Source organism: Acomys russatus, chromosome 25 (genome assembly GCF_903995435.1).
Source record: "Acomys russatus chromosome 25, mAcoRus1.1, whole genome shotgun sequence".
Classification (NCBI taxonomy): Eukaryota; Metazoa; Chordata; class Mammalia; order Rodentia; family Muridae; genus Acomys; species Acomys russatus.
In genome coordinates, this window is record NC_067161.1 from 17,980,229 (window position 1) to 18,004,531 (window position 24,303).

At 46.5% G+C, this 24,303-nt stretch overlaps 1 protein-coding gene across 1 annotated transcript in view; it reads left to right on the top strand.

Annotated features, from left to right (window-relative positions):
- The window catches only part of Slit3 (slit guidance ligand 3), a 588,765-nt gene that overhangs the window by 374,386 nt on the left and 190,076 nt on the right, over positions 1–24,303 (top strand). The window contains exon 5 of the mRNA XM_051168450.1: positions 20,040–20,111. Coding sequence (XP_051024407.1) covers positions 20,040–20,111 — 72 coding nt within the window. The remainder of the gene's footprint in view (positions 1–20,039; positions 20,112–24,303) is intronic.

Consider the following 24,303-nt stretch of genomic DNA (forward strand, 5'->3'; position numbering starts at 1 on the left):
GCCCATGGTTTCCATCGTCACTTGGCTGAATCCTGCAGAAGAGACCTGGACCACTGTGCCTATTTCCTTGTTAGCAAATGGAAGGAATTAGGGTTGCTCAGAATGCGTAAAGCACCTTAATGGTATTGGCGTTCCACTCTGTCAGGCCTCCCTCCACCTCACACTCCCCACTTCCATATGAGAAGCCCCGTGTCATCTGCTCAATGCATCAGGGCTCTATGGAAGCATCCGTATAAGCCTCTACAGTAGATACTGGACGAAGCCACCATGATTCCCTGATGTTTACAAAAGTAGGGAAATGATTTAAAAACAAAAGACCTGGGGATAGGGCAGGGGCAGTGACAACAGAAGGGCACAAGACAGGTGGAGACTAAGGTGAGTCAGTAAAGGGGTGTGCGCTCGCACCACCCCTGCATAGCGGTGGCTCCTTCTAGAATACCCAGGCACCCTGCCTCATTCACAGTATGCCGCCACAGTGTCTTCCATTTTTTTAAAGGCAACTAGGACCAAGTGAGGGGCTCACCAGTTCAGGCTGGACTCTCTGGAAACTGAGTCATGAAGCAAAGCCTGCCTTTTGGTCAGAATGAGAGCCGGTTCCCTCCTCTTACAGAAGGCTGAGGAGCCCATGGGTGCTTAACTCATTCCTGCCAAGGAAATAACTGATGAAACAAGAACAGTGAGCTTCTGGGGACACCATATTTGCACCCCCAGGGTTCTGGCTGCTTTGGAATTCATTGCTCATCCATCTCCTGTCCTTCATGTGTGGGAAGACTCGGGGCTTATTCCTCTGCAGAGAACTGAATGAAGGATAGGCATATGGTGAGACAGTGACAGTCTGTGGCTTTTTAAATGAAAATTTATATGCAAATGTGCATTTAAGTATCTGTTAATTTCTAATTGGCTCCCCCAAATCAGCATGAGGAGAACCTGGGCTTGTCTATCTGCTGGCTTAGGGATGAGCATCTCAGTAACATCAACGCTTGGTGAACAGTTGGGTTCCTTTTGCTCAGAGCTCTTCCGTGTTCTTTCCTGTCCTCAGGCCATAACCAGACAGGACCCCATTGGCCTAATACCTTCCACACTTCTCATCCACCTCTGCAGCCTCCCCCTACCCACTGTTAATCCCACTCACTTCAGTCTGCTGCCCAAAGGAATGTGTGCTACGTGTTCAGCGTTTACACTGTCCCCACTACAGTGTGTGTTTTATGTCTGGGGCTCTCAAGCTTCAGTGCACATGACCCTCACAGGTGGTGGTGGTGGCTGCCGTTCAAAACGTAGATGGTGAGCCAGGCATGGTGGCAGACACCTCTAATCTCCGCACTTCAAAGGCCGAGACAGGGAGATCATGCATTGAAGGTTAGCCTGGACTGCTTTGCAAATCTCTAAGTAAATAGTGGTTGCACACCCCCCACCCCCCCACCCCAAATCCAGCTTGTAATTTAGACATTCGGGCATCAGATCTGAGCATTTGCACTTCTTAGAGGTCCCCGGATGATGGTCGTACTTTGACAGCCTCTGTGCCTCACTTCCATAGCTCCTATCCCTGCCCCACGAGCCCATTCATGCCTCCCTTCCCCTGGCTGCCTCACGTGAACCGAGCTCATCCGGTCCACATGCTCCCTCATTTAGCATCTTGTGCATCTCTATAGCGCCTCACAATCTAAAAAACGCTCATCTGTCTTGAATCTGATGTCTGCACAGCTCTATAATCTCCAAGAACAAAGATCCGTAACATCCCACCCTTGTCCCCGTCCCTAACAACATCTCACTCTGAGTAAATGCTCGAGGCATGCTCCGAGACATCAGGTGCATGAACGGGTGAGTGACTGCAGTTCACACGGATTTATAGTTATCTTTCAAGACAGTTAGACCAAAGGATATAAAATTGCCCCCAAAAAATGATAATAAGGTTTGAGGTGATCAGTATGTTAATTGCCAGAATTTGATCATTGCTCACTGTATACGTGCATCAGAAATCATATTTGTGTATACGATTATTATATGCCCATTTTAAATTCAATTTCAATTCAAAGGAAGAAAAATGGTCCATTTTAGATGTGGGCAGAGCGTTGGAAGGACTGTTTGTTCATGTGACACAGACACTTAGCAAAGCTTTGGCCAAGAGGGGAGGGCAGCTGTCTAGTTAACCCCATCAGGCAGGTGTGCCTTGGCAGCCAGATACATGACAGCCACTAAGTCAGCCCTCCCTTACATTTTTGTCCTGCCCCATTTATACAAAACTGAGTCATACTTAGAACATATGGGAGCGTTCCACAGGGTCCCAGGCCTGGTTCTTGTCCCAGGCTTAGGGACAATGACAAGTCCTTCCTCTCTGGCACCTCAGTTTTCCTGTCCATGAAGCAGAAAGGTTGGAGTTTGGCTTTAAAGTTTGTTGAAGGCCACAGCTCTGAGTGACAATGCTTCGTTTTAATGATTAGGCCATCTAGGCCTTTCTCTTAACCTTGACTAGGTCATGACAGCAGACGCAGTCAAGCCAGGAGGGTGAGCTGCGTTCTGGAGTGTAGGATGGAGACCATTGCTTCCCTCAGGGCTGTCTGCTTGGCGCCCTCCTTCCTTGGGAACTGGGAAGGAGGTGTCTTATGGAAAGGCTAGCTTCAGCTTCTCGGGGAGAAAGGTGGAGCACAGAAGACCAAGAGGTGCCCGCAGCCTGCTTCCGGTTCCGTCTCTAGGGTGCCATCCACGCAACTGCTTGGATAAGGTTTGGGGGCTAGAATGTGCAGTCTTAGAAATGTGCGTGTGTGTTCTGGGTGAGTGCTTCCCCCCCAGAAGAACATATGTCCCCTCTGCCGCCCTCTTTGTAGCTTCTGCCCATTTTGGTTGTTGCCCTGAACCTGTGGGCCGGTGCTCACCGCCTCACTGACTCTCCCTGGTTTACAGAGAAGAAACCGGAGCAGGAGCACAAATAAATGTCCAGCGTCGTCGCTTACAACGTCTTCCCTCCCTGTTTGTGTCTTTAAGTCTGTACCTGTTCACGAGTACTTTTCAGTTGCCATCCTTAGAGAAATATGTCAGCTAGATACAAAATTAGATTGATGAAGAAAAGTATTAGAAAAACTAGAGAAAGAAAAGAGTCTTCATTTAGTTAATACCGTTTAGTTAGCACCTTTCACCTTGTGTCATTTTGCCTGTGGTTATGTTTACCAGGGCCCATGGGTGGGGCTTTCTTCCGGTAGGAGCAAGCTCTGGGTGAGGGTAGGGTGGGGGCTTCGCAGGTTCAGTGGTGTGAGCCTTAGAAAAGTTGATAAGAAGAATTAGACTTGAAGGATTAAAAGAGTCTTAAAAAGCCAAGCCATTATAAGGCCCATTACTTTCCATACATTCTGTAAAATCACATGAGTGCAGAGAAAGGGAGCAAGAGAGGGAAGAAACTGGCTTTGGTTCAGAACGTCAATTATGTCTCTCTCTCTCTCTTTTTTATTCCTTTTCACAATTTATTTGACATTTTGAACAGTGGCCAAAAAAGCTATTATAACTATAAAGCATATTCATTGGGATAAATCTCATTAGTTGAAAGATTTAATTAAAATATTGACATGCTTAATTGATACGTGTAAGCCAAGACCATTTTTCGTGTCTCATTTCCATATGCTTTCTCCTTTAAGAGATTGCAAGGAGCTATATCTTTGAAAAAAAAAAAAGCCTCCCTCCATAAAATTGCTATAGATTCATCTGTTCCTGCCATCCCCCAGGGACCACTTCCTGCCACTCTCCTTGATTCCCAGCCAGCCACTCCTCTAAGTGGCACTGCTGCGAGTGAAGGTGATGTACACCCAGCTTGAGTGCCTGCCAGGCCCTCTTATGATCAATAGGAGAATATTTATATTAATAAAGCAGTGAGTTAATTAAATAAAATGGTCCTCTGGGTAAACTTAAGATACTAGAGGATGGGCAGAGATCAATACATTCAACCATTTGAACATTAAGTATGTGCCTTGAAATTTTATGGGGCTTTTTTAAAAAAACTTGCTTCGTAATGTAAAAAGTTTGAAGCCTCCCCAAGTTTGCTCCACTCAGACCTTGTATCTAGCTCCTGCAGCTCAGGCAGACAGGGCATGGGAGCTGCTGGAGATCCAAACTGACTCAAAAAGCTCTGCCCCACCCCGGCAAGCCGCTCCTGTCACAAGCGCATCCCTCCTGGGTGAGGGGGTTACCTTGGGGCAGGGGGGACAAAGGCTGGGCTGTGGTGCAGAGGCCTGAGCTCAGCATGGCTCCACTCTAACAGAGTGTGCCACTGTCCCAAGAGCAGCCTCGATGGAAACTGTAGACACTGTTCTGGTTCCCAATGATGGGGAATTTGGGAAGAGCCTTTGCTGGGCTGTCTCACCTATGGAGCAGGGTGCTAGGGAGTGTGCGCGCTTAGCACTCTCCATCCTAATTTCCGGTCACCCTTCCAGGGTTTCTTCTGGGAATGCCTTTCTCTGTGTCTGTGTTTCTGCCTCTGCCTTTTTGTGCCTCCCTCTACCTGTCCATCTCTGGCTTTCACTCTTTCTCTCTCTCCTTTGTCTATCTCTAGAAGGGGGTGGGGCGCCACGGGCTCAGACTAAGTCACCCCACTAGCTCCGGGGTCTGACTTCAGCAGCTCTTTCAGCAGCTACCCCAAAACCTTTAGTAATAGGAAGGAGGCTCCAGCATCCTGCCTCAAACGATTGGACTGTAGAGATAATGTCATCCCTGCTGTCCCCTTTTGTTGTCTCTGTGGACCGTGTCTTCTCATTGTCTTAGCTTTGACCCGCAGTACCTGACGCTTCAGGTCGGCTATAGTCACCTAGTAATGATGATCTTCATTTCAGATGAGCAATAAGGATTACCTTCTCGGTGGGAAGAACTGGTATCACAAGCAACAATTTTCGGTTCTCATAACTGCCTTGAGGGGCCTTAGCCTTTCCCCCTCATAGCCCTTTGCAAGGTGGCGCACATCCTCAGCATCCTCCCAAAGCTGAGGAATACTTTGGCCCTGGCCTTGCATTTTGTGCAAAGCTGCTCCTGGTCCCTCTTGTCAGGACTTCGGTCTCACAGCTAAGCTCACTGTCCCCAACCCCCAGGTGCCTTCAGCCTTGTCTTTCTTGCCCTCCCCTTGTGAGGTCTCCTACCACTTCCCCCAGCATCGCAGCAGTTACTGCCCAGTTGATTACTTCCCAGCCATATTCCCCAGGGACGGGGAGCTGGGCTGCTCTAGACTAGGTGCCCCATCATTCTACAAGCCCTCTCTAGTCTACAGATTGGCCAGATCCATAACGAGGAGTGTCCCTGAGGGACTGTTGGAAGCATTGCTGTACCTAGTCATTGCCTCTTTTCATGCCAAACTTGAACTGGAATTGCTGCTTTTCAGGGGTGGAGCTCTTGTGTGCATCGATTATTTGCTCATTACTATAGCAAACTAGCTGAGACAGTCAACTTGTTAAGAGAAACGGGTTTTGCATACAGTTTTAGGGGTTCCAGTCAATGACCTATTGGCCCTACTGCATCCGGGTCTGTGATGAGGCACTGCATTTGGGAAAGAAAATGACATCTGAAGGGACTTCAGCCACACTGCTTCCTTCAATAGCACACTGCAAAGATCTATATACCTTTCAGTAGACCCTCAATTCTCTAAAGTCTTCCACCTCCCTACTACGTTGGGACTGAGACTTTTATGAGAACTTTAAGATCCAATCCACGCACTCTTTAAGTCTCAGGGGGGAAAAAAGGGCAGGAACTGACCTGTCTCCTAGAAAGCTTGAATGTTGGCTTTAGCAGGTTCAGGTATTGATAACACTATTGAGTGAGTGTTTGCACAAGCCAGGGAAGGGTGAACTCTGAATTCATTCACCATCTCAGTGGAGTTCTCTCACATCCGGAATGGCGTGGTCTCTATTTTATAGATGAGGAAACCAAGACTCAGACAGTGTGGTCTGGTCACACTCTCCTAGCAGAAGCTGGAGTTCACGATAGAGTCTTCCAGATGCTGAGCTGAGTTGTCATCATTGCACCTCACCCCCGCCCCACTGAAGGATGCTGGAGACAGGTGGGAAAGATGTCCTGTTACCACGATATGCTATGTCTTAGGGCTAGCCAGCGAGCAGACCCAGGGAGATGAAGGAGGCCTTTCTGAAGAAGTCTCACCTTTATCCTTTTTCTCTGGTTCCCACCATGGAGGTCCCTTCCTGTTTGTCAGAGACTAGGGAGCTAATCGTATTTGGTACCAGATGAGTAGGCCATATTCGTTACTAATTAATTTCATTTTTGCGGTTCCCTGGATCCACCCAGTCCTCGTGTTCTTCGTCTAGAACCCTTAGAGCTAAGCTTCCGGAAGCAAAAGCAGGCTTGGAGATAAACCTTAGTGTCAACTTCAAACTAGATGTAAATCTATTTACCTGCATCCATCTTCACATAAGTAAGAGAGCAGTGTCTCTTTAGGCGATGCTCAGACATCCACAGTGTGAAATCATTAGCGATAACTGAGATCCCTTTGAATAGAACAATGAATAGTGCCAGGGACCATGGCGAGAAATGTATACTATTAACATGTCGTGATGACTTAAGCTTCTATGCACGTCTGGCCCGAGTCTGGCCCCCAGAAGCCGGCCTTGTAATTCCGGGTGTTTGTTGGGCTCTTTCTGAATTGCTTTCCTCCTTTAGTGGAAGATAATTTTGAGCCCTTCAGAAGCTGTATCGATTTTATCGGCAGATGGCCCTGGGATAGTGTCTCACCTTCACCGTGGAGGTTTCACTTGTTTAATGGGGCTCTGAAAAGCTACAAGAAAGAACAGGTATATACGAGCCACGTTTCCTTGAGTTGCAGCCCTGCATTCCAAGTTCCAGGCCCTGAGCAGCTACAGCCAAGACTCAGTCCCTCCATACCGTCCCCAGCCCACTCAAACCCTTAAAGGAGGGAGGAGCTAAGGCGCTTGGACTGCCCATGCTGTCCAGCAGAGCAGGCCACATTAGGGATGAGCTTCAGCCTCACCATCCTTTCCAGCTTCCTGTCTTCTTCACATTTCTTTCCCCCCTGTAATCCTCAGTATCAGTTTGTAGGTCTTTCAGGCAGCTTGGAATGGAGGAACCAAGTCACAGTACCTACTGTCCCAAAGACGATCAGAACCTTGCCACCGCCTAGCCCCCATGTTCAGCATCTCTTCCAGTGTATGCCAAAGCATCCCAGAACTTGGCATCTCACTCTTAACCCCAGACCTAGCAAGTACCAGGCTTCAGAAGATGAGCAAGGGACCCTCTTGGTGACGAAACATTGCCAGGCATATAACTCTTTTCATCATTGAGTGCATTTTCCAATCTGTTGTGTTCTTTCAGACCATGCCTCAGTTTTCTTCCAAGAAACCCGGCGGGCCATGTACTTAGCCTGTCTTCCTAGTGTGGCTGCTCATTTCCACACTTCAGCTCAGCTCACTGCACCTCTCAGTGAGGCCTTGCCTGTTCAAGTGACATTACTCACCAAACACAGTTCCCCTCAACAGGGAATGACAACAGACTGATGAGGTGGGGGTAGTGAGGACTCTCGATAGTCAGAAGGAACAAACTGGATTTGGGGGGTAAAATGATCCGAAGCTGGGGATGTATTCTGGGGCATCTATGAACCAAGCAGCGGCATGAAATCCCTTTTACTTAAGATTTGTTTTTTATCCATCCAACAAATATATTTTAAGATAAGTACAGTACATAACAGCAAAAGCTACATGAGGCTGAGTTATGGGGGGCAGACAGAGAGACGGTGGAGCTTTACAAGCTCATCGCCAGTAAGCATATAAGCTGAAGGACAGCTAAGCCCTCTAGATCCAAACTTCTTTGGCCAGGACCCAGGTGGCTAATGTACTTCTGGCTTTTTGGAGAAGTCAAATTTAGTAGGAGCTTGGGACCAGGACTGAGCAAAGAGGACCACACTGGAGACAATCTTCTATTTTGTGGAAGCTTTCTGGAAATGATCTTCTATTTGGTGGAAGCTCTCTTTTGTAGGAAAGGTGAAAACGACATGAAAGAACGATTGAATCATTCATATCTTCCCCTCCCCCTCCCCTCTGACATGAACAGAAATGAACTCAAGTTCTAACTGAAAGTAGAAATTTACTAAAAGCAAAAATCGTTGGAAACAGGGTTTTCCCTCCTCTCAGTTTTTGCTAATTGTGCCTAAATAGATCTCACCTCTGGGATGATCAGCCTCTGAACCGAGGATATCAGTCTTCAACTTAGAAACAAAAGAGGACACTCAGCTAGCAATTAATCACCAAGCAGGCCAAATGCACACGCTTCCACGCAGAACAATTCTATAAGCACCAAACCCCCCCCCCCCCCCCCCCCCCCCCCCCGCCGCTTCCCCAGCATCACCTCCCCCTCGCTCACAAGGTTTCATCTCCTAATTGTAAAAGCTTTTTGGCATAGAAATGTCTTTGTGAGGAAAAAAAGAGGACTCATTTTGGACCATCTCTCCACAGCAGACATGGGGACAAGGACACTTCTCCAATTAATCAGCAAATGCCTGGCTCTAGTGTTCAGGCCAAAGGATCGATTTACATAAAGCTACTTCTTGAGATGAATTTGCCTTCCCTTCTCATCCTCGGCCTTCCCCCTTGTCCAGCCAGCATTAGCTATGCTACTGGATTTCAGATTGACAGTGTCAGCTACGACAATCAAATTAGGGATGAAAGCCTCAGATGGCTGCCAAGAGAGAGGGGGGAAGGGGTGGGAAACAGAATAATATGTCAGGCTCAGGGGAGGGTGGATTGCATCGATGTGAGCCCCGTTTCCCCAACCCCACGGGGCAGACACACCACCTCAAACAAAGAGAAAATACAGAGTGTATGTTACCATTCTTTTGGACCAGGCGAACCCCACCCCTACACAAGGCTGATAAACCAAAGATCCCATCAAGCCCAAAACTTGGCATGGCACTATCTCAGGTACAAAATTCAAGATTTACAATCAGATTTCCAGCCTCCAGTTCTGGCACATCCAAAGATCAGTTGTGACTCCGATAGGTGCATAGTGATAGGCGTATATGGTGACTCCAGCAGGGTGCACAGTGAGGTGCCTCCACAGGGACCCTGATGGGAATGTAGTGGCATGCATACACACGGACTCTGGCTCATACCTGATGATTCTGACCTAGGAATTCTGACAGGTTGTAATTGTTGTACATATTCAGGACTCTCATTGGGACCCAGTGACATACATACACAGGGACTCTAATGGGTAATGATGATGTTTATACACAGGAACTCTGACAGGTATGTAGTAAGGTGCATGCACCCAGACTCTAATGCAGTGGTACTCAACCTTTTAACGCTGCGACCCCCTCTAATACAGTTCTTCACGTTATGGAGACCTCCCAACCATAAAATTATTCGATGCTACTTTATACCTGTAATTTTGCTACTGTTATGAATTTTAATGTAAATATCAGATATACAGGATATCAGAAAAGGGTCATTCGACCCCCAAAGGGTTCATGATGCTCAGGTTGAGAGCCACTTCTTTACTGGGTACCCAGTGATGTACAAATGCAGGCTCGGACAGTTGCACAGAAATGTGCATGAGCATGGGCTTTGGAAGATCTGCACTGCTGTTGGAATCTTGTTTGTGCTTCCTGGGCCACTTAGTGGCATAAGGAAGGATAGCCTAGAAAAGAAGGCATAATTGGGCTGTTAATGAGCGCTCCCCAATCCCATCTAATGCAACTGCCTTGTCGCTAAATTGTGATAATCCTAGGGATTACTGAGCTGTGGAGAAGCTCAGAGTCCGCATCTTTTGCTGGAGATGATCGGTCAATTATAATGCTGTTTCATTAACCAAAAGAGCATTAGTTGGAGTCACGGAGAATAATTAAATGAAGAAAGTTTTTGTTTGGACGGGAAGTGTTAGTTAACCCTGCCAGCCCTGGAAGAGTGATAGGCTGAACAGCTAGAAACTTTGTGTGATTGGAAGGCTGTTCTCGGGAGGGATGTCTTGATAGTCGAAATGTTTCAAGCTGTGGCTTGCTTCCCTGCATCTGTGAGCTTCAACCCTGCCTGGCTATCCTCCAGACTCCCACGTCATACACTGGACAGTGAGAGATCATGACACTACAGTTCAGTTCCTAGCCCTTATCAGTTCCTAGCCCTTATTCTAGCACGGCACAGCCCTGTCATGCCAGCAGGAAGTAGCTATATGTAGCCATTGACTGTTTAGAATGTGGTCTAGTCCAACCAATTGGGGTGTACATGAAATATACATCAACTTTTAAAGACTTGCTCATTACATGACAAGAGAGAATACTTTAAACATAATGTTTGTAAAGTGCTTAATGAAGTTAATAACCTTTTTTTAGTGTTTACATATTCACTCAGTGTGTGTGGACACACACGGCCATGGTACACACATGGAATTCACAAGCATCTGGGAGTCTGTTCCCTCCTCCTACCATGTAGATCCTAGGATCACACTCGAGTTGTCAGATTTGGTGGCAAACACCTTTACCTGCTGAGCCATCTCGATGACCCTTCAGCCATTTCCTCTTCTCATTCTTAATATGACTAATGAAAATTTTTAAACTGTATCTGTGGCTCATGTCATATATCTTTAGGTCGGTGACTTTCTGTAATTAGCAGGTTTCCCAAAGGTTGATCGTCTGTGTGCCCTTACTGGTCACAAACTTTTAGCTTCCCGGTCAAATGAAACCCAGTGCTGAAATGTCCTGTTGACTAGGTAAGAAGATGTTAAGTGTTGGCTCGTTGGAAGTTAATGTCTGTTGCCCTGCATAGGCCCAGCTCAGTGTCACTGTCATCCACTGTCCTCCGTGACTCACTTATTTACCTTCTCAGCAGACGCCCAAGCATTTGGGCTGGTGCTGTTTAGAATGTCTGCATGGAAAGGGACACAAAGGACACCATGCTGACAACTGATCAGAGCAAACAAGTGAGTGACCTCTCTGTGCACAGCCTTCTGTATCCACCGCAGCTCATCACTTGTGTAAGGACAGTCACTCCAAAGCCATTGGCTCCCAGGCCAGCATCCTAGGCCCCAGCTCCAGCACTGTATTCGACTGTGGCTGCTCAGCCCAGGTGTCAACCCCCCTGTGATTTCTCCCCTAGAGAACCCTGATGAATACTGAAGGAAACCACTTGTCTGAGAGGCCCCTCCAGGAGTGTCCTTATCCAGCAGCAAGCATCTCTTCTGAGGTCTGGGAGAGTCCGGAGCCAAATGGTTTAGTGTCTCCTTGCCATTTCTCTAGGATCACAGCGAAGGGAGAAATGCCTACTGTCTCCTGCCTCTCTTGGATCAGCCTCCTCCGTGAGCTCCTGAGCAGTCTTCCAAAGTACAAATTCTCCTCCCCGCCCCCGCCGCCCCCCCCCCCCCCCGATTCAGACTACTCTGGCACTCTGTTCATACCACAGGCATTTTGCGCATGATTAGCAGCCTTGTAGAACACCTTTGCATCTAAGGCCCAAGATTTTCCCCACAGACAGACTTACATTTTTAAGGCAGTAGGCTGTGGTGTGTTAACTTCCTACTAGTCAAGTAAAAGTGGTGGGGTTTAAAAAGCACTTGCTTTCCATTCTGTGAGCCTAACTTATAAGTACAGCTTGGAGGTGAGAGGATCGAATGGATCCTTAAAGAGATACAGCCCGCTTAACAACAAAACTAGGGTGTGAACTTAGCACCTAACTCAGTGCTAACATTTTGTGTGTGATTCTCAGACTTGTTCAAAAGTTCGACTCCAGGACACATCTGGTGCCTGGTGTAATAGATCGGGGATGGATCCCCATTAACTTTTTATAAGAAATTTGTACGTAATTCAGAGTAAAGCATAAGCAATGAGTAAATCTTTTCCCGCTCACTCAGGCCCGATAGCTCCTGGCTAGCCTTGCCTCATCAGCATCTCAGTCCAGTCCCCCTCTTCTGGTGTATTCTGAAGCAAAACCTAGGTGCAGTCATCACATCCTGAATGGCCTCGGGGTGTCTCTTTCAAACACCAAGGTGAAGTGAAGAGAACCATTCACAATACCATGCTCGCTCCTGACTCCATAACAATTAACAAGATGCCTCCATTTTTGCAGCACCACCTAGAAATTCTGCAGCACGCAGTCATCTGAGTATGGCTGACTCTGTTCACATCAGCCACATTGTGATCCCGCCACGACTTTCTTCATATGGTCAACTCTGAAAGGCAAAGCTTTATTTAGCTCCTGATGAAGCCAGATTGCATTTCCAAAAATCTTGGGGATTCAAGCTAGCGTCTTTCTCTCAAGCTCTAAAAACTCAAATTAATTTTGGATCCCGAGCAAAAGACAGAGCCGTAAAAACAGTGTGCGTTTAAAGACAGGCTTTCTTCTTATTGAAACCTGAGAAGCAGTAAAAACATTGCTCTCACTTCTGGAGGTGTGCAGGGCATATTTTATATCTGTCAGTGTCAAGGGGTCTTTGTATCTAGGTTAGCCAAGAGCATTAGGTTCAGAAGGAGCAGTGGTCAGTCCTGTTTGCTTCCGTATTCTCACGCTGGGGCTCGACTCACGTCTTCTGAGGGAAACAATATAAACTGACATTCAATCCACTGTTCTTTTTTTATTAAATATTTTTACATATACATTTACATTATTACACATATGTACAATAAACTACCTACAGCAAGAAGAGCCACAAAACAATCAGGAATTATATAAATGTTACATTCATAGTGTTTTGGCTATTTGTATTTGGCAGTCCAATCCACTGTTCTTAAACACCCGACTGATAAGGAAAGTTCCTGATGAGTATGTAAGGAAAGACGGCATACAGGCATCTTTACTGATGCCTTGCATTCACTTTTCAATGTCAAGGTAATAGGCAATACAGACTCCTGCAGTGGAAGCCAGAAACACAGCTGGGATGCTGGGAAGTGATTGTGGGTCATTCCTCCCTGCGCCACCCCCCCATTCATACTTGGATTTTCTGTGTCCTTGCGATAGGTGGCAGTTCTTCAGGAAATTGTTCCAGTACACTATTGTCATCTCCCTGCAACACAAGACACCGCTGACTAGACATAACCAGCTGGAGGGAGCTGGGCTTCTTAGCAGAGACATAGCTCAGTGCTCATTTGATTTTGACAGTGACCCGACTGCAAATATATAATCTTGCTTATTAAGATAAATTGCCTGCAGAAGAGATTTACCTATTAAGATAAATCTTTCCCTCACGTCCACACAGTGAAATCCCCAGGGAATAATTTTGCCTCCAAGTCTGTCCCTCCTGCAACATAGCATCAAGTAAGAAAAAACAATATTTTTTTCTTTAGTTCTTAGAGCAAAGTGATGGGTCACAGGAATATCATATATTAGGAGTTAGGGCTTTGGGGAGAGGAGACCCAAGGGTTAGTTTTTTAGAGGAGTAGTATTGAGGATCTAACACGAAATGTTAGATTTGTGACTGGTTTGTCAGAAATCTTTACATCCCTAAACGAGTTTTGATTGATGTGTTCAGTGAGCCAATGGGGAAATCCCCAGCTACCACAAGCAAAGAATGTGAAAGTAATTTTAATGTATATTTAGACCAAAGAGAATCAGAGCAGTAATCCAACACCCTGATCCCAAATTCAACAATAGGACCAAATATAAACACTTTTTATTTCTGCTTTGGTTTGGCTAAGTCAAGAATTGATGGATTTTTTTTTTTTTTTTTATGCTACTGAAAGGGTACCATCAAATAGCCTTATGCACGAAGGGATTGAGGCATTAGACAAAGGAGTCATAAAACTCATTGACTACTTCCTGTGTGAGCTCTTAATTCCTGTTTGGGGGAGTGATGCTTCCTTCAATCTCCTGCCAACTTCCTGATTGAGAATTGTCTTTGGAACTATCTTAGAATGGGTAGAGCCGTCTTGGAATGGGTAGGCTGTTGCCTTTGGTCCGGACTTCCATTCCCAGTAGCTTTTGACTTAACTGATGCCTCATAGCTGGGAGCTCTTTGGCAGTTTGTTGTGGGTTGCTAGTGTCACTCGCGCTTACACTGGAGAGTTCACATTCTCGTGGGTGGTCCCTAACCGAAGACTGTCTGGAGCAGGGCTGCAAAGGCTAGCCCCCTTACTTGAAGAAAGACACTAGTAAATTTTCCTTTATCTCCTTCTTTGTGCCTTACTGCTGTTCTCTCTTGTACCGAGGTCCTAGAGAACAATGTTAATCCACTGTTTAATCTTGGAGTCCTGATATCTCAGCCAATTCAACCCTTTTCTTTCCTGCTTTCTTTCTTTCTCTTTTTTCCCCTTGTATTGGAAAACAGATTTTTCACACAATATATTCTGATTATGGTTTCCTCTCTGCCTCCTCTTCCCAGTTCCTCTCCATCTCCTCCCATCCTGCCCCACGCCCTTCCTGTCTCTCCTTAGAAAACAAACAAGCATCTAAGGGATAATAAAAATAAAATAAATACAATAAAAAAATAAACATATTAGAGCAGGGAAAAAACCAGCAGAAGAAAAAGATCTAAACAAAAATCGTAAGAAGTACATAGGCAAAGATACATATGTTTGCACACACAGGAATCCCATAAAAACACAAAGCCAGGAGCCATAATATATATGCAGAGGACCTGTAAGACTAAAAAGAAAATGCCCTGACTAGATCTTTTTTCTTTGTTTTGTTTTGTTTTGTCTTGTTTTTTTATGTTTTGTTTTGTTTTGTTGTTTTTGTTTTTGTTTTTTGAGACAGGGTTTCTTTTGTAGTCCTAGCTGTCCTGGGCTCACTTTGTAGCCAGGCTGGCCTCAAACTCACAGAGATCCATCTGTCTCTGCCTCCCAAGTGCTGGGATTAAAGGCATGCGCCACCACACCTGTCTCTCAGACAGAGAACTTCCAAAGGCACTGTTGAGTTTATTTTCTGTCAGCCATCAGCTACTGGGCATGCAGCCTTCCCTAAAGAATGATTTGTTTCCCCAGTGAAACTCCCTTGAAGAAAAATTATATTTGCAAATGGTTATCAATTGGAGGCAGCTTCTGGGTTAAGGATGGGGGGGGGGCATGTGTCCACTTGCCCTTCAGCTCTAAAACCCACTCTGGAACAGACCTGTGGAGGCCCAGTGCATGCTGCAACAATCTCTCCAAGTTCGTATGTGTGTCACTTGTACTCTATTTAGAAGGCATTGCTTCTTGGGTGTCCTCTACTCCCTCTGGTTCAAACACCCTTTCCACCCCTGAGTCCCTGAGCCCTGAGAGGAGGGATTTCATAGAGACACGCCATTTAGGGCTGAGTGTCCCAAGGTCTCTCACTCTCAAGAGTATTTTCTGGCTCTTTGTCTCTCTGTATTAGTTCCCATTTGCTGCAGGAGGAAATTTCTCTGATGATGGCCGAGCGAGGGACTGATCTGCTTCCCTGGCTGGTCTCGACCTTCTTTTTGAACCAGTCTCTATTGTTTCAACTCTAAGGAAATGATCTAAAATCAAACATGGGGAATCCTTCGTAGATGCTAGACAAGGGAGGCGTTAGTCTCCACTCAGATTTTATGGAAGGGATACTAAAAACACTAGTGTGTTTTATTCTGTGCCCAGTTTTAAGTACATGCCTGTCCTGCGGGTGATGACTAGGGACCTTGGTAGTTACATAAACCCAAACCTAAGTGAGGAGGAAAGCATTGAGAGCAGAATGTTCTCCATGCTGCAGGTATACAAAATGCTTTACAGGTGCTCACAGTTTGTTCCCACAACTGGGGAAGCTGGTTAAACCAGTGTCCCATTTGGAAGATGAGGGAACCAAATCAGAGTACTGAAGCAACGTGCATGATCGTATAACTTAGAAGTCATGTGTTGCACCTCGAAAACAAGCATTCACGATGCTTCTGGAAGTTTCCACCCGTTCTATAAGTTTATAGTCATTTGGGTTTGCAACCCTGCAGCATATTCCTCTACCCAACATCCTCATACAGAAACCACCATTTGACACAGACAAGTTGGAATGAATGTACTCAAAGCAAGTGGATGCACCAGAGTGTCTCCACCCCAAGTCCTCGAGGGGTAGGACTGGAAGCAAGGACTGCTATTCCCTGTTGCCCTGAGAACAAAGCATGCCTGACATTGCGGGGCGAGCCCAAGAAGCATTTCAAAAGCTTCTCTGGAGCTAGACAACCTTTCAATCCATTTATCAAAGTGTCCGCGGTTTCTGTTTCAAAGTAGATGAAGCAATAATAAATTTGCCAAGAAAGTTAATCTGTGTCCAAAGCATTTTAGTAAATTAAAAAGGTTGGGGGAGGGCAGGCTGGATGTGGGATATGTCTATTCTTGCCAACTCCTATTTGACTTAGTGTCTCCTTAATAAGTCCCCTTTGGTCCTGTGTTTTGGGATGGAATAATCAGTCGGTTAATCATTTTCCGGAAGCTGGAAAATGCACTTTAGCTAATGCAGTTCTCCTTAGCTTTCAGAGGCCTAATTATTTAAAGAGGCATCCTGATCCATAGCCCACTTCCCAACCAAGAAAGCCTTCCCAACCTGCCATCTTTCTTCCTGGCACCCCCTCCCCTCCCCCAAAAAAAAAACCCAGCACACTTTGGATAGCCCAACCTTTCTTTAACCTGTGCCTTTCTTCTGTTTAAGGGTTTTTTAATGCCCTTCTGGTCATTTCTTAGTATTTCTTTCTCTTGTGAAGGGTTAGATATTAAAGCCCAAACAAGCAATTGACCAAAACTAGGCTCTTAGGCATCATGGACAGATTTTGTTATTTTTATTTAATTGTCGGCCAAAATGATTGCTCTTGTCTCTTCAAGGATTGGCTGTAACAATAGCTCGTGCTCAGACACCATGCTGAGATAAACACACTATTAGAAAGCCTCACAAAGGCCCTGTGATAATTGTGAAGGGATGGTTACCAGGAAAAAAAAAAAAAACGAAGCACCCAGGCCTGACCCCTCCTCCACGCCCCATCAGTAACACCATTAAATCTGTCAGTTTGTCAGCCCACTGGAGGTATTTATGAAATCAATATACAGTCCTGCAGATGCACGGCTGTGGTATTGTTAGCCAGAGAAGAGAGACTAAATGGAAAATAAAATTAATAAAATTTACAAGCTGATTGTCATGAGGATGGATAAATTCCCTACAATCTACTATTTTACTCCCTAGGATAGGGGTCGGGTGTGGGGAATACAGTGACAAGGAGATGGGAAAGAAAGCTACGCCTTTCCCTGGGTTCTCTAAAGTAGAAACAGTCACAGCAAGGACACAGTAACCAGGAAAAAAAAAAAAAACCAAAGCAGCTGTTTCACCCAAACACAGGGCTTATCCTGCAGGCTGCCTATGAGAATCGTCTCCCCTCAGCACATGGTCTCTTTCTGTTTTAGTGCCACGCTCCTATCTTCATCACCCAGCACTCCACGGCACAACTTCTGTGCAGCTACTATGCTTGCCCAGTATGATTCAGTATGTATCCTGTTCAAAATGGATTAATGACCTTTCAGGAATATGTGCCATCTTCTTCCAGCTTCCAGGAGTGCTTAAAGCTGTCACTTCTAAACCTTCTTCCTATTTGATTTCTTCCCCTCTCCCCTGATTTTTCTCATCAGCCATTTATCAGACTTGTGGCCAGGCCCCATCTCCCTAGCAGCCAGAGATAACAGAAAAGGCTGGCAGGGTATTGGCTAGAAGCTTGTGGTCTGGAGACTGGCCTCGACAGGAAAGACTGGGCCCATTGTGGCTGCGGGAGCCTCCAGTGCTGCACAGATGCCCGGTGAAAATTGCATTAGTCGGATGACAGGACCTGGGCCTCTGTGGAGGCTGATGGAGAACAGCCGAGTGGCCTGGGTGACACTGCTTGACCTCTGCTGTCATCGTGGGCTTTTGTTCGGTGCCCGTCTCCAGGCTGGAGCCCTGTTCATTGAATCAGGCCTGGCTGGGGGAGCCTGCAACAGAGCTCATTATGCACTAGAATTTACTTACATAGGTTGTAGAAAGGGAAAACTGCGTTCAAGATGGGGGAAGCACTCTTCTAGACAGCCCCAGTAGTGTCTAGGACTCATGGGTGCACCCTATCGCAATAGGAAGTCTCGGTTTAGAGCCTAAAAAGTAGCCCAAGGCTAGCCCAACTAGTCCTGAGTTTCAGACAGCTGCTCAGAGCATGTCACAAATGATGTCTCTCTTCTGCGTTCTGCTTTCCCCTCCTCCCATTTTTCAAAGTGTCCCTGTAGACCATCTGAATTGCAGCGGAACATGGATGCTTGCCCTCTTCTTCCATGCACGTTTGAAGTTCTCAGTAGCATTTGAGGAGGTGCCCTCAAAATGGTGAGCATCTATCACAAATCTATCTGCAGGTGAACTCAGCAAGGATAGGTTTAACCTGTGCCCAGCAAGTTCTCATTGTAGAATCTTATGTCAAGGACATGCCTGAGAAGGATCCCCAAGGTCATGGACAGAGAAATATATCCTGATGTCTCCATTTAAAACACATTTGGCAGACTGATTTACAAAAGCGAGTCCAGGAAAGCCAGGACGGTTACACAGAGAAACCCTGTCTCAAAAAAACCTAAAACAGACAAACAAAAAAAAAAAAAAAACAACAAAATTTGTTTCATGTGTGAACACGTATGCATGTGCCCGCACATGCTGTGGCACATATGTGGGGGTCAGAGGACAACTTATAGGAATTGGTTCAGTTCTTCCACCACGTGGGTTGCAGAGATGTTATTCAGGCTGTGGGGTCTGGTAGCACACTCCTTACCTGCTGAGCCATCTTGCTCATCTAAACCTGGTGTTTCTTTACATGACAGAAGTTGAGGCAACGCCCACTTAACAATGCAGTCATACAATGAACCACATGCTGTGTGGCCATTAAAAAATGTTGGCATTGATGTGCTTGGCTAAGACATAGACAGATGATCTAGGGATAGCCTGTGAAAAATGGGTTACAATAGCCCATATATTAAGAGACCATGCTGTTGAAATGTATATGCCCTGCGTATAAATGATAGCAGTGGTTGTGTCTGTGCTTGGATTTTCCCCCTCATTATTTCTGCAAGATACCAGGAATATATATTTGGGTATAAGTATGTGTATGTATACACCTTTTATATCTGAAGAAAGCAAAGAGGGCTGGCAGTCCGTCAGCCTCATCTTCACTCACGCCTCCCCTTCTCTCCATCCTTTCTGAAGATGCTCCCGCAGCATGCGGCTGTAGAGAAATAGCCTTGCTGCTTGCAGTGTTGGGCAGTGCTGCCTCACGTGCCTGGGGCCGTGATGGGCCTTATGAATTGGTTCCTTCCAGTGATCCAGGCAGGCTTGCGGTCTGAAGGAAAACAAATGCACGCGTTTGGTCTAGCAAAAACTAAAATAATGAAACCAGAGAACGAAACAGGCCGAAAAGGCCTGCATGATTGCTGGGGAAAGAAATCGGGGTTCTGAAAGATACTTAAATCCTTGGAGAAGATTAGGCTTGGAGCTAGCCACACAGGGTACCCTCCCTACCCACTTCGATGCAGCCAGTGTACTGGTATGAATGGGGCGCACGGTGAGGGGTGGGACCCTCATTTTGAATGTGTGTGTATGTGTGTGTGTATGTGTGTGCGCGCGAGCGCATGCGCATCTATGTGTGTGTGTGTAAATTCATAAGAGGCCCTCTGTGCCTATCAGAAAACCCAGGGCCCAGGCTCAGTTCCAACCCCCAAATGACAAGAGCAGAAAACTTGAGCCTCAAAGGACCGCCTAAGAAATGGGAGACTGAGTGATGCTGACCTTGAGTTGGGGAGGGCTGTCTTGAGGGGAGGGGAGTAAGGATCCTGTCTGGGAGGTGCCAAAACTGAATGGGGTGCAGTGTGTGTAGCAAATAACCTGCAGTCTTGGCTAGGGGCCTGGAGGTGTGAGACCACCCACAGTGCCTGCCCTGAGGCAAGCTGAACCCCACCCCCCTCCAACCTAGTAACCATGTCTGCAGAAGTCTCCTCATGCAGAACAATGTGCTGGCTTGTAACAGCCAGGGGCCTGAGACTAAACAGCCCCTCCAACACTTCTGGTGGGCTGCACAGGCAGCCTCCAACGGGTTTTGTTATCATAATGAGATGCACAGACAGTCTTTAACTGGTTTGCCTCTCTTCTCTCCTTGTTTAGAGATCTGAGCGAAAACCAGATCCAGGGCATCCCGAGGAAGGCGTTCCGAGGCATCGCAGAGGTGAAGAACCTGTAAGTGTGGTTTGTGTTGCTGTGTCGCACTCACTTGGGCTCTCTGGCCAGAATGAGAATGAGAAACCGGGGAGGGCACGCCTGGTGGCTGACCATACCAAAACGGCATGGCTGTGATGCTAGCTAGCTTCTCCAAGGGTCTTGTGTGGCAAGTTATCGGGTACAGGGAGGGAGGGAGGGAGGGAGGGAAAGAAGTAACAGTCTCATTCGTAGTATTTAATAAATTCAAGCCCTAAAGATGGGGTGGTGTGACAGTGATGACGATGATGGTTATAAACAGGCTGGTCACCAGCAGCCTCTTATGAAACAGCACTTGAACTTTTGTCCCAGGACCTTGGGGACACGTGCCCAAGTCCATTCCTGCTGAATATGGCTTTCATTTGTTTGTTCTTCACGTTTTATTTTTAAACCATTATTGATTGACAGAGAGTGTCAAGAAAACATAGACGGGTCCCTGTATCAGTCCCCAGTAGTAACAGTCTACGCAACCCTAGTCCCATAGCAACACCAGGAGGTTGACTTCCCTGTGGTCCCTGGACCTGAGTCTTCAGACTTCAATTTCCTTTGCACACACTGGTTGCTAGAGCAAGTGTGAACAGCCCTGCAGTTTTATCATAGGCACATCCACACACTGCCAGCACAGTGCAGAGGCAGATTAGTCCTAACACTCCGTATTTGAATTTGCCTAATCACTATGGTCCTCTCCTGTGTGACCTCCCCTGTTCCTAGGCTCCTGCCTTTAGAAGGTATGTGCTTTCTGAATCTCTATGCACGTAGCCATACCAAGGCCTCGAAGCATGTTTGGAGAAGGGCACAAAAATATCATCTGGTTTGGCTGAGCAAGCACGTCTACCTACCAACCACCTTCATTAGCTTCTAATTCAATTTAAGCCGTCTTAGAAGAGACTGAAAGGGAGGGAAACAAAACAAAAACAAGAAACCTACAACTGTCACTTTTCCCTGTAACAAATGGGGGAGGTTTTAGTTTACTAGCATAGCGGGGGGGGGGGGGGGGCGGTGATGGCTTCCAGATGCAGACCACCTGCCTCCACACTTCCCGCCTAGGGGTTGGGGCCTTGGGAAACCTTTGGTGTTTAACGTGCAAAGCACACAGAGGACATAGGCATCTTTGACAGGGGAGGGGCTGGGAGGTGGAGACGACTTTGCAAGGCCTCTAGGACCAGAGTAGGGTGGCAGAGGTGCAGCCAAAGCATCCGAGTGCCTCTGTAGACAGGTGTAGGCCTTACATAAGACAGAGCTTTTGGGCTGGAGACATCAGTAAGTGGCAGAGCACCTGAGTCAGCCCTGTTTATTACCCAGGTACGACACCGTCACCAGCTTTTCTATATTTTATTTCTTAGACTCTAAAAACATAGGTCTGCTGTGAACTCGGAGCAACACATCGTCTTAATTAATATCCCAGAATGCCAGAACAAGAGAAAACAGAGGTCTAGAGAGAGACGGTGACGAACCTGATGTCCACCAGCCTCCTGATGGCCCAGCCCCAAGTTAACAATTTTTTCCATATACAGAATGATCCATGTGGTCCCACTGAGGTGATTTTACATGGATCAGTTAACAGACATACTGTAGTCGTGTATAAACAGGCTGTGTAATTGTCAGCTGCGCGTATTATTCTCAGGAAAGTAATTCAGTCCCACAGTGGTTCCTAGTAGTGACTAGAGTTTGAGGAACTTCCCCTTCCCCTTGGAATATCTGCAACCATGCAAAAGCCTCCAGAGTAAAAGCTTCAGCATCCCCAAGTCAGTGCAGCAAGTGTTGTCAGGCCTGACGCTGTGACAGAGTGTATGCAGATGTAGAAGAGCTGGCATCCTTTATCCCAAAGGCCTGGAACCAGAAATGTTTGCAGCTTCTGAGTCTACGGGTTTCGAAATGTTTGTATAAAAGACGTTGTAGACACGGGATGCAAATATAAACGCAAAATTCACTTGTGTTTCAAAAATCCTCCCACATGCACTGCCCGAAGGTATAAGTGGTTCTTGGGGTCGTGGTTTTGAATTTTGTCCATAAAACCATTTGCTCGCTATGGAATTTTTGTTTGGGGTGTCCTGAGGACATACAGAAAGGTTTAGATTAGGGATGATCCACCTGGATATAAGACTGAGGACCTGAATGTAGGGCTCTCATCTCTTTTGGGGTTTTATCCCTTATCTCCCTGCAGCCCAAGGAAGAAGAGAAAGGAACAGACTCATTACCTAAAGGAAGAAAAAGAAATGGAAAAGAAAACTAACAGGGGATGGAGTGTTTCTCTCTCCTGATCAGTTCGGTTAGCAATGTACACATTAGGCAAAGCCTGTAAGGGCCCAGAAATGTAACTCCTGTTCTCTCGTAGCTTACTCTGTGACCAGGGACAAGAAACATGTACACTGGAAAAGATGTTGGATAAAATACCAATAGCATGAAAACTTGCAAATGAGCAGCTATTGGAGAAGGACAATAGCTTTCGGCAAGGCAGCCTGGAGGTTAGAAGCATGGCTTGTCCGTCGGATAGAATTATATATGAATTCCATCTGGTTTGGTACTGGGTCTGTGACCTTTGGTAAATGCCTTGACACTTCTGAGTGTGGGTTTCTACCGCTGTAACACGAGGATAATAATTGCTCTTGCCTCCTAGGGGTTTTGTGAAGGTTAATAAAATAGCGCGTATGAATAACCGTGCGGTGCCTGACACATGACGGTGTTTCCAATACTCTGCCTGCTGTTGCTGCAGCATTCCTTTGTGGTTGTCACAGTGGCCCAGGCTGTGTTTGTCTGGGCCTAAGCAATGCTTAGAATTCACAGAGCAAACAAAGTACAAGGGCAAAACTGGATAAGGGGATATGTCCAGGGCGGATACTGAGACATCTCATGAGGCTTTGATCCTAAAAGAAGATGGACAGGCAACCATGAAAGGAGGGGAAGCCAAGGGCATAAGGCCTGGAGCATGGGAGGTAAATAAAAAGATGAGGAACCAAAAGGAGGAGCTGGTAGGGGACCACGCCAATAATACCTGGTGTTTGGTGAGTCCTTAGAAGCTGGAGAAAGAAGTGGGAGGTGAGGAGGTCTGGGCTCAGACATTACAGTAACGGCCACTTCTCATACTCAATTCGAGCTCCCTGATGAACACCATTTTGGGGCCAAGCAGCAGAGAGTCACCTGTGTGGATCTGTGAGCTCTGCCTTCTCTAAGCTTCTGTTTCATAGAGACTGAAAACTCAGGAGATAGGGCCAGGCTTGGAAGACCAAGACTTGGTTTGTCATTGTGTTGGGTGTGCAGGGAGGCCCTGTCTTCCATGGACAGTGAACAGAATTTCACAAGTGTGTGGTGGGAAGTGGAGGAACCTGACATCCTGTCTTGTTCTTTTCCCACTGAGGTCCCTTGACAAAGCTGCACTACCTCTCTGGGCTTTCTTGGTTTTAATACGAGGGAGGAAGGTCAACGGGTCCTATAATCATACGAGAAAGTGCCAGAACTGGCAGCAAATTGACAGAAAGTTGGCATCTGGGCGAAGGTGATGATGAAGGTTTGAACGTTGAAAGATGCATGTGCGGGCTTAGGGTGCACCTCGGTGGTAGAGTCCATGATTAGTGTGTACAAGGCCCAGGTTCGGCTCCCATCACCACTCAAAGAGGGGAGAAGGAGCGAAGGGAGCACAAGCCTATGAGTAAGTAGTAAGAAGGTGCTTTTCAGAAATGAGGTTTTCAGGAGACCCGGCTAAAGAAGCGCTCCCACTAGAACCTGGTCACCCGCATGGAGCTTGCTGGCCTTGTGACAGTCTCAGCGAGCAGCAGCCTTGGCATCGGTCTGCTTGAGAACAAGCCTCTCCACCACACTCTCTGTAACCTAGGAAATGCACCGCTGTTGATCTATTACATTGTGTGAAAATATGACGCCAAAAATGAACTATTGGAGTACAGTGTAGGCGTCATGCCAAAGGATATAAGAGAGGAGAACTGATCGGACCTGTACATGACACTGTGTGCTGCATTGGGAGGAGGGAGAGAAAAAAAACAAAGACTGGCTGGGATTTTTTTAAAGAAAGCTCTGTGGTGTCGAAATGAGTTCTCTTTGCTTACCCTCGTGTGCCTTTCAAAAAGAGAGACCTTGTGACACTCCCATTTTCCAGATGACGAGATTAACATTCCCATCAATGTGGGCAATTAGGTAGCAGCTGGCAGACACAATTAGGCTA